The sequence below is a fragment of the Lissotriton helveticus genome, chromosome 12 (assembly GCF_964261635.1).
Source record: "Lissotriton helveticus chromosome 12, aLisHel1.1, whole genome shotgun sequence".
Lineage (NCBI taxonomy): Eukaryota > Metazoa > Chordata > Amphibia > Caudata > Salamandridae > Lissotriton > Lissotriton helveticus.
Genome location: NC_136073.1, coordinates 718,088,651 through 718,104,234, shown reverse-complemented (window position 1 = coordinate 718,104,234; position 15,584 = coordinate 718,088,651). Strand labels below are relative to the sequence as shown.

At 42.6% G+C, this 15,584-nt stretch overlaps 1 protein-coding gene across 3 annotated transcripts in view; it reads right to left on the bottom strand.

Annotated features, from left to right (window-relative positions):
• Positions 1 to 15,584, bottom strand: part of LOC144799345 (SLAM family member 9-like) — a 465,872-nt gene that overhangs the window by 175,441 nt on the left and 274,847 nt on the right. For 2 of the 3 annotated variants that reach the window (XM_078670602.1, XM_078670603.1), the window contains exon 4: positions 1,591 to 1,716. In XM_078670602.1, the coding sequence (XP_078526728.1) occupies positions 1,591 to 1,716 (126 nt within the window). Of the gene's footprint in view, positions 1 to 1,586; positions 1,717 to 15,584 lie in introns of all 3 variants that reach the window. The other variant, XM_078670604.1, reaches the window with a different exon arrangement.

The window sequence follows — 15,584 nt, the reverse complement described above, 5'->3', positions numbered from 1 at the left end:
ATAACTTAAGAGATTTTGCTCACCGGTATTGAATGTAGATGCAAGTTTCTTAGTGCTGCTAATTTACAAATACAGCATTTTAAACTAATACATATGGTGTACTACACTCCTCTTAGGTTGTATGAATAGAAACATAAGACTATTCACAATGATCCAGAAGGAGACCAGATACGGTGGATGATATTAATATGTTCACAAAACTGATGACAAATCTGAAAATGTATTCTGAAGAAGTTGACTGATATACTGGTGGCAGGTTTTCCATTTAAAAATCTATCTATTATGTTAGGGTGAGATGATACCTCCCCAAGAGGCAGCTTCGCTCCTCCAGTGCAAGTCTGCTGGCAATTCCTAGATTCAAGCATTTTAGGATGGTGGGAAGGCCTTTAGTGTGGCTGTTGCCCATCTTTGGAAGGAGCTACCTCTGAGTATTAGACAAATCTACTCCCTAATCAAGTTTAGAAAGAGCCTGAACACGTGGCTCTTCCCCAAGGCGTGATCCCTCTTCCTTCAGATTCTTTGGATCATTCGCATGGCGGTTACCTTTCTAATCTGAGCGCCAGGATACCCGTAGGGTGGCAGTTTGCGCTATATAAGAATCATTTACATTTACATGATAATATTAGATCTTAACATACTGGTTTATGCCTCATTGATATAGTTGTTGCTCATCTTAGAAGGGCAAAAGATTGGCTCGATTGTTTACCCCCTAATTGTAAATTTAGGTTTTCTAAGAGGTGTAAGGTACCAAAACTGCTATCTATAAGGGAAAGGGGTGGAAACGCAAGAAAAGGTATGATGCTCTGGGTGTCATTAATGTCATAATGAAATAATTGTGTTATAGTTATGGATTCAACCCCTCCCATGCTCATGACGAGCTGAGCTCGTCATGAGCCACGGCGCTCCGGTGCTCATGACGAGCTCAACTCGTCATGAGCCGTGGAACGCTCGCATGCGGGGAGAATTCCCCTGCTATGCTGAGCGTTCCACGGCAGGTAATGCACATGTGATGAGCTGAGCTCGTCATGAGCACAGGAGCGCCGTGCCTCATGACGAGCTCAGCTCGTCATGAGCATGCGGGAGCTGTCCGCGCCCCCCTCCCCCCCAGCACAGCGGGGGAATAACCCCCGCAGGGTATGGGTTAATACATTTGATGTAAATAGTCAGTTTTGTAGATTTATGTATGTGGTGTTTGCTATTATTTTGAAGCTTCTTTTTATCTTTTATGTATTTCATGGAATTCCTAATTTTTCTTTATTTACAAATGACCATTTCCACTTCCTTGATCCGACACATGTACTATTCAAACACTAGTGAAGATGTGATGACCATCTTTGTTATTGGATGTAGAGGAGATGCGGTGCTCCTGTTTCAGCACTCAAACACCACTTCTATACTGCAGGGCGCCAAGTACAGTTGAAGTAGTACTAACAATACTTCTGTCTTAACGTATATAGATATTTAATTGTAAACTCCCCTTTGAATGGCAAATAAAAAATAGAAAACTAAGTATTGCCCTAACCAAGTGATATGGTGGGAAATGGCCCAATGTGATGGTTGAGAAGTAATGTACGGAGAAGTTTTACCTGCCTTCATCCAATCTTTTTTTCTTCTTCTTTTTCATATGTAAGTATATAAAAAGCCCAAGGATTGACAAAACGATGAGGGCAACTGGGATGATGAAATACCCAAGCACCCGCGATTCCGGTGGAGAACCTAGAATAAGAGAAAGAAAAATATTGAATTGAAACAGTTATTAAGGCATAAATCCAGACCTCACAGAACCGAACTAACTCATGAAAAATTGGCTTCTGGGTAAAGCCCATCAAATGAACACATTAAGATATGTTATCATTGTAAATTTGATATCTGGTGGCTCAACTGACAAGAGCATCCACAGCAGGAATTTATTTGATCCCATAGTCACAGATTCACCTTCAGAGGTCGATGAAATGTGTAGCATTTAACTGGGTAACAAGAAACTTATGTTATTCAGTGTTAGGTTGCTCCAGAGGTGTGAATAAGACTCTTGAAGCACTTTTATGGTTTTCATCGCACCATGGTCACAATATTTTTGTGGAAAAAACCAAAACAGAATCACCACGGGGCAATCATTGCCGTCAAAGCGTCAAGAGTTTATTGGTGTTTGACAATGGTATCAAAGCATCAAGAGTGTATCGGGGTTGGCATCAAAGCGTCAAAAGAGTATTGGTGTTTGACACTGGTGTCAAAGTGTCAAAGGTCTATTGGTGTTTAACACTGGCGTCAAAACGTCAATAGTGTATCAGTGTTGGTATCAAAGCATCAAGAGGGTATCCTTGTTTGACACTGGCATCAAAGCATCAAGAATGCATCAGTGTTTGACACTGGTGTCAAAGCGTCAAGAGTGTAGTGGTATTAGCTTCAAAGCGCCAAGAGGGTATCCTTGTTTGACACTGGCATCAAAGCATCAATGGTGTATCAGTGTATGACCCTGGCGTCAAAGTGTCAAGAGTGTATTGGTGTTGAAGTCAAAGTGAAAAGATGGTATTGGTGTTTGACACTGGTGCCAAAGCTTCAAGAGTGAATTGGTGTTTGATACTGGCATTAAAGGGTCAAGAGTGTATTGATGTTTGATACTGGCATCAAAGTGTCAAGAGTGAATTGGTGTTTGACTCTGGCGGTAAAGCGTCAAGAGTGTATCGTGTTTCATACTGGCATCAAAGAGTCAAGAGTGTATTGTGTTTGACACTGGCATCAAAGTGTCAAGAGGGTATCTGTGTTTGATACTGCCATCAAAGCGTCAAGAGTGTATCGTTTTTTGCCCTGATGTAAAATGTCCTCAAATCCATCTTCTCATTTAGTACTCATTCATACTGCATGACAGGTAAGTGTATATGTTAGATAGTGAACAGAAGTAGGTGCTGGTGTGATGCAATCATATGCTCTGGATAAAATGTTACATGGACCTCTACATAAAAGTTAGGCCAACGGATAAAATCAAAACAGGTTCATTAAATCAACCATTTGTTTGACTTTTTCCACTTTGTTTACCATTGATCCAAGGACCATTTTTAATCATTTGAAAAGCACAAAAAGGGTGTTTACTCCGTTCACTATTACAAAGGCAGCAAATACAAGAGCAAAACAAGCGTAGGTGCAGAACTACACATGACATGGGCCTTAAATGTAATTGTCAGTGTGTTCATGGACATGTTCAAATCATGCTGTTGGATTCCACTTTAAAGCAAACATATCTTTGCAATGAGGGTGCTGATCTAGCTGCTTTGCCAATGCTGACTTTGTTTGCTATACTTTATGATAAAAAGCACTTAAACATGGGGAACAGCTTGATTCTCCTTTCATAAAAGATAATAAGTCATTCCAAAATGGCTGCCCACACGTGCATGGACCAGGTGTGATCTTGGGAGGATTTTTATAATAAAAACAAAAGCTGCAATATGCAACCAGTGCTTCCTCACCCATTCACGTGCATGAGTGGGAGTATTAGAATGTTTATTGCAGTGCATAACAAATATCATTTCAAGAGGGTGCGAGGGAAACATGCAAATGTATGCTCTTACAAAGGGACCATCTGGCATTTTGGTATATTTTATTAATAATTTGCAGCACTAAGATAGTGGATGGCCATTTTAGAATATTAATTTAAGAAAATCAGGCATGCACTGTTATGGCATGTAACTTGAGAGAAGCAAGTAGTCCCAGTAGTAGTGAGATAGGCTTAGAAAAAGTTATAATAAAAAATAATAATTAAAAAAAAGCAATAAATCAGGGATGGTAAGGAAAGGGCAGAGGGAACAATGGCCAGGTAGGGAAGCAAGTGGCTCAGGTGCAGCGTCAAGCTGCTAAGTCCTCATAAAAACAATGACAACATTTTAATTATTAAAAAAAGACAATGACGCAAGGGTGTGGTAAGAGGAGCGAGTAGGCATAACAAGGCCGATTGGCCATCGCAAAATCAATGTAAAAAATATTTCACAACGGGGTACAGCAGGAATGGGTGGGATAGTGGAGAAAAGTATGCATGGTGTAGTGAGTGGATAGTTATAAGTGTGCAGCTGCCAATTTCTTTCAAAAACAATATAAACATTTTTTTAAAACAATGAAGCAGGGGGTAAGGAGAAAATATGGAATGGTAGAGATGTTGAGATAATAAAACTGTAACATAGGGAGTTGAAAGAACAGGATGTTTCTAAGGTGGAGGAATTTGAACTGGGAAAGCAGCCCAAAGTTGTGCTAACAATAGAGAATTGGACGGCAGCCTTCCTCATGTATGCCAGCGTTTATTGTGAAAAGCACCCTCAGAAGTGTGTGTGGTGTTATTAAAAACTATGGGCACAATATACAAAGCACAGATCAATTTTGGGGGCTATGCTTGGGCACGATATGATGATGAATTTCAGGCATGCATGGCTTTGGATCACGAGATACAGTGGGGGACAAGGTGTATTCAGAACTTTGCCAACATTCTGTGGGCCCTGTCAAGTTCGGCAAAACAGTATTCACAGCCAGTGGTCTTCCCATATTGTATCGACCCTTTTGAGGGCTCCCCACCCTGGGGGGAGGGTGGGTTCAGCCGGCAAAGGAAAACCTGGACAGACGGGGCGTGCTGAGATTTTAATAAGGGAATGGAAACCAGGGAGTATTGTAAGTTTAGATACGAATGATCCAAATGCACAGGCAAGCACCCCTCATTAACTCCTGATAGAGCGATTATAGCACCACTCTTTATTGTATGAGTGCACTATACTCATGGTTTAAACGCACTCACATGTATTTTTATCGTTTGCTGTGTTTCATGAATATTAAGATGCATTTATTTAAGTTATATTAGCATTGAAATGTAGTGTGCACATTTAAGTAGGCCTTTGTATGTATTAAAGAGATTTATAATTCCTGTATGTGTAATGTGCATGAAGAAATTATATTTGTGTAATGTAATTCGTATTTAGTTTAAGTTGACTGAATTGTAGGCCCAAACTGTAGGTTGTTTTGAGTTTTGTTTCTCCTTGGTTGCTCAAGAATTATTATTAAGTGAATCCTTTTGTGCTTGAAGACAGTATGTTCTCATCCTACTGCAGGTGCAGGAATTCGACCTCGTTATTCTTAGATTTAAGGAGATACCCGGAATGTCTTTTAAAAAGTCTGGTAGGCGAAAAGGGAGGACGCCTTTCATGTCTAGCCTATCTGGGAACAAAGGCCACTGGAAGAAGAGTAGAATTAATTAAAGCTTCTGTGGAAACTTACTGAAAGATGGTGCAAAAAGAAAAGTTTACCATGTAACGTATTGTGGGTTGAACATTGTCTTTTTGTATAATGCGCAGGTACAGATTCTGGAGACTTCTGCCTATTTCGTCGGAGAAGGAGCATCTTAGAGCGAGCTCCATAGCTTTAAGCTATCAGACACATTTGACGTGATTACTTCTTAGGAAGTCAACACGTGCTGACACCTTTGGGATAGGATATTGGGCGATAGATAGGACTTTCATTTAGAGCAGAGTAGGGAAAGATACTTTTGTTTTTCTCTCAAATTAAAAGAGAATTGGACACAGCTATCCTTTCTTACATTTTGATTTTGAAGTTCATCATAACATGCCTCTTATGCCGAATGAATTATATAGGTAGATTCGGCTCTGTATTGATTTTTATGTATCTATATACTTTGATATTAAGGTGTGTTTATATTCAAGTATTTTTGACATTATAATAAATCTACAAAATTGGAATTGGGAGTCTGTGGTCCTTTAAAGCCTGACTAAATTGAAAATATAATCTTAATTTGTTTTACTCCCCTCCACACTTTTTAGCAGGCAATAAAAGGCCATCTGCCTTGAAATTAGTAGGGAAGGTAAGGAGCAAAATTAGCGTCACCACTCCTGTGGGGCAGGAGGGCAAAACAGTACCTCGTTGGGTCAATGGCAGCAGCAGGGGCAGTCTGGCAATCAGCATCAAGTCCAGTTGTCTGGTTTCAGGGGCTGACGGGGATACAAGGACCTGGAAGTAAGAGCTCATACTCCCATTAATTTGTAGTGGCTCAAGTTTTGGATAGCACAATTTGACCAGAGGGATGATGTGAGATTGTTAAAGGAGGGGTTTACTTGGGATTTTCTACTGGGATATCAAGGACCAGGGGTGCGACGGTGGGTCAAGAACATCAAATCGGTGGGACCGCTTAAGCATGTGATGCGAGAAAAACTGATAAGGAGATTGTGGAGGGAAGGATGGCTGGGCCGTTTGTTGATTGGCCCATGGAAAACCTAATGGCCTCACCTATTGCAGTGATGACCAAAAAAGAGATAGGGCAGTTCTGGTTAATTCAACACTTGTAATGGCCAGAGGGAAACTCCATTAATGACTTCATACCAGAGGAACAGTCCTCTGTCTCATATTCCTCTGTAGATGTGGCACAGGCCGTAGTGGAGGAGCTGAAGCAAGGGGTGCTCATGGCAAAGTGTGACATTAAATCAGCTTTTTTGTTTGCTCCTAGTTCACCCAGAGGACTTTCAGCTGCTAGGCATCCAATTTGAGGGCCAATGGTTTGTGGATAAAGAGCTGCCTATGGGGTGCTCCATCTCATGCGCGTTATTTGAACGGTTCAGCACATTTCTCTAATGGGTTTTTTCAAGGTCCACGGGGTATACACACATCACATATTACCTGGATGAGTTCTTCTTTGTAGGTAAAGCTGGGTCAATGGATTGTCAGAGGATGCTCGGAGGCTTTCAGGAAAGCATGGGGGAACTAGGAGTCCTATTAGCATCGAAAAAGCAGTTGGACCCAGCATGGTACTGTCTTTCTTGGGCACGGAAATTGATTCATGAACAATGGAAGCCCGTTTACCAGAGGACATGCAAATAATGATGCAGTTATTGTTAGATGCAATGATGGGCAAGGAAAATGGCACTTGAATTTTGCTTGCAGAGTAGTGTAAGTGGGGAGAACATTTTGCAGGAGGTTGGGGTTGTCATTGCCAGGATTACGATTGCCTCACCACCATATTCAACTGTCAACAGGCACAAAGGAGGATTTGGGGACGTGGATTTTCTTTTTGGACTCTTTTAATGGGGTACCAGTGGTGGCCATGCATGATGTTGAGTGGGATGCCAAGGTATTTTCAGATGCAGTGGAAGGGATAGGCTTCGGAATATACTGACAGGGAAAGTAGTTTGCAGATGAGTGGCCAGTGACATGGAAGTATGGGTGAAGCATAGTCTTTTGGGAATTCTTTCCTCTAGTGGTAATAGTGACACTCTGGGAGGAGCAGTTAGCACTTAAGAAGGTGCGTTTTCATATTTACAACATGGCTGTGATACAAGTGGTGAATGAAACTCCGCAAAGGATGCGCAGGTTTTGAAAGTGGTGCAGGTTTTTGTCTTGAAGTGTCTCCAATTTGACATTTTATTTAGGGGACGACATGTACCTGGAGCGGACAATGACATTGTAGTTTCTTCGCTTCGTTCACAGTGGGAGAGATTCCATGGGCTGGCCATGGAGGCAGACACAGTCAGGTGCAGGATGCCACAGGACTTGTGGATAGTAGGCAATAGAGGATGCTGCAACTGGTGGTAGAGTCTCTGGTGGTGTCAATGATGGCGGCTGACTGACAGGCTTGGGCAGACTTTTTGAGCAGTGGGGCTAAATGGAGGGCGGAGGTTTGAGATCAGACAGAAGATTTGGTCCAGTTTTTGCTGGCGTTGATAGAAAAAGGTCAGTCCAGTGTTACTTTTTCAGGTAAGCTAGCGGGAGTTGCCTGTATGGGTAAGTCATTCTGGGGTTATACTCCAACGATGTGGAGCAGGGGAAGAGAATATTGACAGGGTGGGCTAGAAAACTGGTTTGAGCTAGCATGAGAAGAAGGCCACTTACCTCAGATATTTTTTGTGCCGTACTGAGGAGCTTACAGGTGATATGCACAAGTGAGGGTGAACAGTTCATGTTTTCCACCCTTATGTCATGAATGTTTTTTTGGGGCATTTAGAGTTTCTGAGCTGGTGGGGGTAGGAGAGTAGAGGAGTTCAAAGGGAGGACACTGGACAGGGTGAAGCAGGTTTGCAGGTTTGGCTGTACATGTCAAAGACGGATCAGAGAGGGCTGAGTAGATTGGTTACGTTGAGCAGGTACCCTGTTAGTAACTTTTGCCCAGTTAATTGGGCTGCAGATTGGTGCCCTAGGTTTCCAAGTGGAGTGGGTAAGGTTTTCAGGCATTTGGATGGCAAGCCAGTGCCTTCCTTTCAGTTGCTGGTGGTTTTGTGCAAGTGATTTAAGCATGTAGGACTTGATGCAACAGATTTTGGGACACATTCCTTTCACATAGGTATTGCGACAGAAGCGGCTAGGCGGGGTTGGAGCACGCAGAACCGTAAGGCTTTGGGCAGATGGACATCTAATTACTACCAGCGATAAGTGAGGGGAAAGGGGGCTTATTAGGACTTATATATTTTTGACAATTGTTTGTTCTTTTTTCAAGTTCGGTTCTAGGCCCATAGGCACAAGATTTGTCGCTGTGGATAGTGGGACATTCCTTTCTAAAATGGGCAGAGCGCCAGGATTGCAACACCAGACATGGTGTGAATTTGAGTTTTGATCCCTCCATATTAACTGTGAGATGGCATGGAAAAGGGGGAAGGAGATGGTTGGAATTGCTATCTTGTTTGAATAGGCTGAAGATATGGGGGTCCTGACCTGACATATTGTTGATTAATTTAGGTGAGAATGACCTAGTGGTTCAGAAGAGAGTAGTTTAATTACGAGCAATGAAGGATTATTTGGCAGAAATTAAAAGACAGTGGTCAGGTTGCCACATTATGTGGACAGGGTTGATACCGAGAAGAGTTTGGCACGGTGCTTCTAAACCAGCAACCATTGAGACCACAAGTAGGAAAATGAACAGGGAGATAAGGACCTTTTGAAGAGAGTGAGGTATTGCTAGGATGGAAAACTCAGATTTGAGATATGATGCCAGAGGTTTTCCGGGGGGGGGGCGAAGTGCATTTGTCTTTTATAGGCATAAAGCTATACTTGTTGCAAGTGTGTGAGTTAGTGGCTCAAGTCTTCGTGCGTTAAAGGTTACAGGTTTCTACGGGGGAAAAGAGGGCACAGAAAAAGTCAAGGAGGGGCCTTTTTCTGGGAGGCTGTTGGCCGAGAAGTTGGCATGGACTAGCCAAGTTTACTGTTGTTGACAGCGGCAATCCAGGCTAAAAGGGAAGAGCGAGGCAATTGCACGCCTGGATGAAGCAGGAAGTTTAAGGTTCATCAACAAGTTAACTTAGTTGGAGGTTATTCATTGCATGAAAACTGTAGGGCAGAATGAAGGCCTCAAGTAACCATGGGCAGTAAACTCTGCTCCACCAGCGGAGTTGACAGAGTTTTTGCCACTTCTTTCTCCGCTTGGAATGCAAAGTTTGGCAAAACTCTGTGTTCCGCTGCGTAGCGGAGTTTACCAGCACCCGCTTCCCACCACTGGAGCAAATTTAGCAGGAATTATCATCACTAAATGTTGCACAGTGCATAGCTAATTATTAATGAAGTGTGAGTTATTGGCTGGAGATCTGTATAAGTTGAGGCTGACACAATATGGCTGTAAGGCTCACCAATGCACAGTGTTTCACTGAGGTCCTTTTGGCCATGCAGCTTCAAGTTCATTCCCATTCCTTAGTTAGAAGGAACCTCCCAGGGTCGCCCATGGTCTGTCAGTCAGCAAACCAGATTTCCTGATTGGAACCTCTCTGTGTCTTCACTCCTCAGTCCTTCAAGTAGAAGACTGGGAAAGAGGCGAGGCAGACGGATGTGACATGAGTTTCCCAGTGGAGGAGGGCAGGCTGATCAGGTTGCCTTGGCTCTGGGGCACCCCGAGGCAGGCTGGTGCGGCCCTGGGTAAAGAGCGTGACTGGCAAGTTGTGCCTGGTGACGGGCACCAGCTGCAGCCTGGGTTGTCTCTTCGCACTGGTAGTGGCCTGTGCTTTGGGACAGAGTAAGGACAAACAAGTAGACAGCCGAGCTGGTGCAGGCCATGTCCCGGGAGCCAGCAATGCTCAGTGGCAAGGTAAGGGCCCAGGGGCTGTGTGCACATTTGCACAACTTTGAAATTTCACAGTTATTTATGCTGTTTACTGATTTACTTACTTTGGTGACGCTGTCTTTTGGCATAATCTTCTGTCTACTGCAAAACAGTGATTACATTGGAGCTGTTCGGGCAGTCATGTTAGAACAGGTGCAGGGATATCAATGACATCTTCTTGTTTGTTAAAGGAATGAAAATCCACATTCCTGTAGCTGCTAGCTGGACTTAAAGTGACATTAGTTAACCACTATGCATGTGTGGAACTCCGCGGAATTCCACAGAGTTTTTATGTTATTTCGCTGAATTACCCGGAGTTGAACTCCGCGAATTCTGCCCACCCTTAGCCTCAAGTCAAGTAGTTTAGTCTAGGAGGAGGTAGAACAATGAAAGGTTAAATATTTTTTTTTTAAATAATTTTTATTAGATTTTTCACAAAAGTCAGAACGAATCATGCAACAATTCTTCAGTGTTGCCATATATTTATAAAACATCATTGTATAGGTACACAATAAAGGATAAAAAAATCAAGAAAAACCAAAAAGTAAGAAAGGAGAAATGGAAGGAACATTATAAAAAAGAGAGATTGATTCAAGGGCTGGGTTAAATCAATTACATTCAAATTACGACTTGACGGGTCGATACGACCATCTATAGTGAGTGCAAATGAGACCAAATTCTTTTCACCTCTTTAATTGCTCGGGGTCCCCTGACCTTGGCAACTGCAGCTTTACATTCATAAGTTTGACACTGCATAGCCCAGAATTCGGTTGCAGAATCAGTCCATATCCTAGCTTTACATAAGAGTGCACTAACTTTTATGACTGAAATTAGAGAAGTAAGGCTGGAATCTACCACAGACTTGTGACCAATCAGTATTTCCTTGCTATTCAAGCAGATTTCAAGCCCCACTTGTGCTGATATCAATTGAGATAGGCTATCCCGGAATTATTGGAGTCCAGAGCATTCAACAAACATATCGACTATATCACCCGCATGGAGGCAATGCTTAGGCCTGTTTGATCGCACAATGGTTCCAGATGATGCCCATTTAGAAATGCGCTCAGGTGTATGACAGAGCATAAAAACTGTCCTAAATTGCTGTAACTTAAGGTTAACAGAGATTAAAGACTGATCTAGTGTTGTGCGGGCACCATGGATTTTAGTAGCCGTGACTACAGTTGCAAGACCCTGGCTCTACCTTGAAGCCAATAGCGCACAGTCCAGGGCATGAGACATAAACTCCTGGTACATTGTGCTTATATTGGTTTCACCTGACTCCCTTAAAGGTTTACATTTGTGGGAGGGTGGGCCATTTTAGAGGTGGGGTATCTTTATGTAGGTAAATCATTTGTATAATGAAGTTTATTTTTGCAAGGCAAAGGCCCCGGGTTTATTATATGTGATGTGCATTTGTTTCAATAAAGTGGCCATTTTCACACAAGCTCGGTGTCAGTGGTCTGTGATGCCCCACATATTCCCAAGAGGGGTCTTGGGGGGCAGCTGGCTAACAGGAGTTCTGCCCCGGGCAGTTTTAGGGAATGGTTGGGCTCGTTTGGGCTTCATTTGGGCTCACAGGGACGGCTGCTCTATAAAGCCAGCCATTTTAGGTATCCAGCCAAGATTCATTTTTGCTACCCAGTGTCTGGCAGTTAATCAGGTTTTCCCCTCCCACCCATCCCTTAGGTCAAGGGTATGTAGGGTTTTTAATGAAGTCTTTTTTTACTCATATGGGCCTAGCTTTATGGAGACAGGTGTGAAGGGTATAAGGTTTATGTATGTTGTCACTTGAAGCAGGTGCAGGGACAGTTGGCCGAGAAGTGGGCATGGGTTAGTCAAGTTTATTGTTGCTGACAGCAGCAATCCAGGATGAAAGGGAATGGGTAGGCAAGCGTTCGCCTCCGCGAGGCAGGAACTTTAAAGTTCACTAACAAGTTAATTTTGAGGTTAATGATTGCATGACAACTATAGGGCAGGTTGAAGGCCTAAAGTCAGGAACATCAGCCAAGGAGGAGGTTGAACAATGACAGGTTTACGTTTGTGTGTGTGGGGGTCAGGGGTGGGTGTAGTTTCAATAAAGCGCCATTTTTTCACACAAGCTCAGTGCCAGTGGTCTGTGCTGCCCCCCCCCCATTCCCCAAATCACATGGGCACACATTATCCGCTCATGCGGAATCATAACACTGCATGAGGGAATAATGTGTAAAACAGTATTCAACTTACGGGAGAAGGGCTCCAGTGTTCAAGGGTGTATGTGAACCAGGTACAGAGCCAAAATGGGTTGTGCCAGAGGACACCAGTGTCAAATGACCTCAACCCTTAATGAGGTCGGACATGTATACCTCCTTTTTGATCTGAACTATTTATGGGTTGGACATGCATATCTTCTATTTGATCTGAACTATTTATTTATGTGTCATTATGTGTTATTACGAAAAGTGTGGACACACAGCATTTTGCTCCAGAAACATACTTTTGATTGGATTACTGATTTATGCTGCACTCCACACTCTTTACTTAAGCTTTGGAGTGAACAAGCAGTCTGTTGACTCAGTTAGGAACACTAAGTGACCTCTGCTTTCTGCGCACCCTGAGTGCTGTTTCCCAGCATCACTGAAAGTTCTCTAATTTAGAGAGTACATATGACCCTGTAATTAACCGCTCTGAGGAACCCAGTCTGCCGCATGCCCATTTGTAGGCATCACATGCCCAGGTCTGGTCATCATATGCTTGGCTACAGACATCATCTGCCAGTTAGAGCCATGATATGCTTCTGTGGAACCATTATATGATCAGGCAGTGGCATCATATGGACACATTTTATGAGCAGACACAGCCATTTTATTCAACATTCTGCCATATTCTTCATATGGACCAGCCGCGGTCCGTGCAGGTAAAAGTGGTGGGGTATGGGGTGGTGGGGCTGGGCAAAGGGGGATTTCGAAGGACGATGCTGAGGGAAAATTAAATAAATAATTAATTTTCCCTCTGCATCGTCTCTTGAAATCCCCCTTAATCCCCACCGCCCCACCGCTGTTACCTGCACGGACCGTGGCTGGTATGGATGTTCTATATAAATGGAGTACTGGTACCACCAGTCAATCGTGTCATTACCATTATATTCCTAGATAGTTCCATCATGTGAAAAACACAGACATTATTTTGCTGATATACCAATAAAATGCAATTGCACATCCATTATAAGGCTGCATACTTCAATAACACGGACATAACAGCTACTAAATGTCAGATGCCGCCATCACATTCTATGTGGAAAATTCAAAACCTTATATAGCCTTCCTATCCCATGTGCTTTCACTGACTATATTTTCAGCAGCCAGACTGTCACTGGAGAAGCGGAGATTCCCATGAAATGCTTTTCATGCTATGGACGATAAATAACTCGGAGAAGCCAATAGTTAACTAGTTAATGTTTTAATGCAAAAATGTAGCAATCATCAAAAACATTCTTGGGGCAAATTTGCAATTTCAATTGATCTGTGATTTGCCGCCTGAGCAGTTGGAGCATACAATGCTGCATTTGCTTCAGTTTTTGCCTTCTTTCTTACATTCCAGTAAAGCAGCAACAGGAGGACAGAACATGTGATCAAAACTGAAACTCAACATAGCAGTTAACAAGTACATGCCTAGCTCTTCTCATGAATAGAATGTAGGAAGACCTTGGAATAAAGCTACTGTGGGGTATGCTAGAAGGATGACGTCACTAATTCTGCAGTTTCACGCGTGTCTATTCCAGCTTGAAAATGAACCTACGCTTCCTTAGAACTGTCAAGCTAATACTGTACAGTATACAGCACCGAAATAAAAGATGGCATCTACAATATGTGTTATTGTGAAATCATGTAAAGCCTTTGGAAGGACGTAAAGCAGGTATACAAATGATTTCATAGCCCTTCTTTTTTCACAATGAGGTGATATCTTATACCAAATGTATGACATTTCAACATGAAATTGAATACTATTACATTTTCTTTGTCTACATAACTGATATTGCATCATCAGCAATATCAAGCATAAAAGCAGAGGCAGTGCATTTATTGTTGCAAATGCAATTAAAGGTACACATGCATAGCTTGATGACAATACATAGATTTATCACAATAAGAATTACTGCTAGATTTATTTCAAAATTCTTCATACCTGCTTTCCAAATATTCCAGTTATCCAAGACCACTTTTGTTCACGTGTAAGGCACTTTTAATTTCAAGTAGTTCCCTAACACTACTCTTGATGTAATCTATTTGCTCATGGATGCTGAGGGTGGTTTTAGGTATGTGTGTACAGCATTCTGATTCATCAATGGCACAACCCTCCACCTCACACCCTTGGTAGGGAGGACAAGGTTGTGAGGACAGAAACTGTAGAGACAGAGAATAAGTCTTCGGCAGTAATGAAGAACTGCATCATCATTCAATTGCAAGTCTATCATAGCAGCAGAAATAGGTGGATTTGAATGCAACATGTTAGGGAATCCCATAACTATTTTGTAACAACATGTTGGGCATCCCATAACTATTTTGTTAGAGCTCAGTTTAGTCCTTTGAGTTTGATAGACCTGACTAACCACAAAGTCAGGGCAAGGCATCGGTCTATTTCATTTGGGCCATGGGAGAGATTTTTTCCATCTTTTTCTTCAGTGGACTACTTTTTAAGCATGAGCGTAAAATCCGTTCCGCTCGCGGATTTTGCGGATTTTCGGTAAATTCGCAATCCGCGAACTCTCGCGAATTTACCGAAAATCCGCAAATTCGCACGCAGCGGATTTTTTTTGCTTGGTGGTACAATATTGCGGCATGCGGCATTCACTTACCGTCATTCAGCGTTTGCCGAGTTGTTTTTCTCGATATTTTGCGAGTGCTGCGCCATTTTGGATCTTGCTGCGGGATCCCGCTGGAGTTTGGCGACGCATCGCGCGAGTTCGCAATTGCGAACATGTAGATGCGGCGGGCAGCAACAATCTCGCACTCGCGAAATTACAAAATTTGCAATTCTGCACAAGAAATCCACCAGCAAGCAGCATAAACCTTCTGAAAATGATGATTTTTATCAGAATAACTCCTCAGGGTGACATTTGCCTGCACTTTTTTGGATTTGAGGCCTTTTTGACTTTCTTTGGATCACTTTTGGATTAGAAATCAACTTTCACAAGTAAGTTTGTTTGGGGCATTACAGTTGCTGTTCTGCAGAAAAACGAGTTTTGCAAAACTGAAAGCACTCAGCAGGTGCAAAAGTTCAAACACATCATTAGTAACCATTCCCTGTAGTGCTTCCTGAGGGGCCCCTCCAGAGTTCAGTTGCCTACTTGCAACTATTCTATGACCCTGCTCTGACCCTCACAGCAGGCTCAGAGAATAGCTACAAGTATACAACAAAGGTCCTGTTAAAAAAATTACACTGCAACAGAAAGCAATTACAGATAAGGAAGCAGGTGCCAGGGATCTTGACCTGGAAGGATTACTTTTTGTGGATGCTGCTGGATGTTTGGATTTTTGCAAAACTGAAAGCA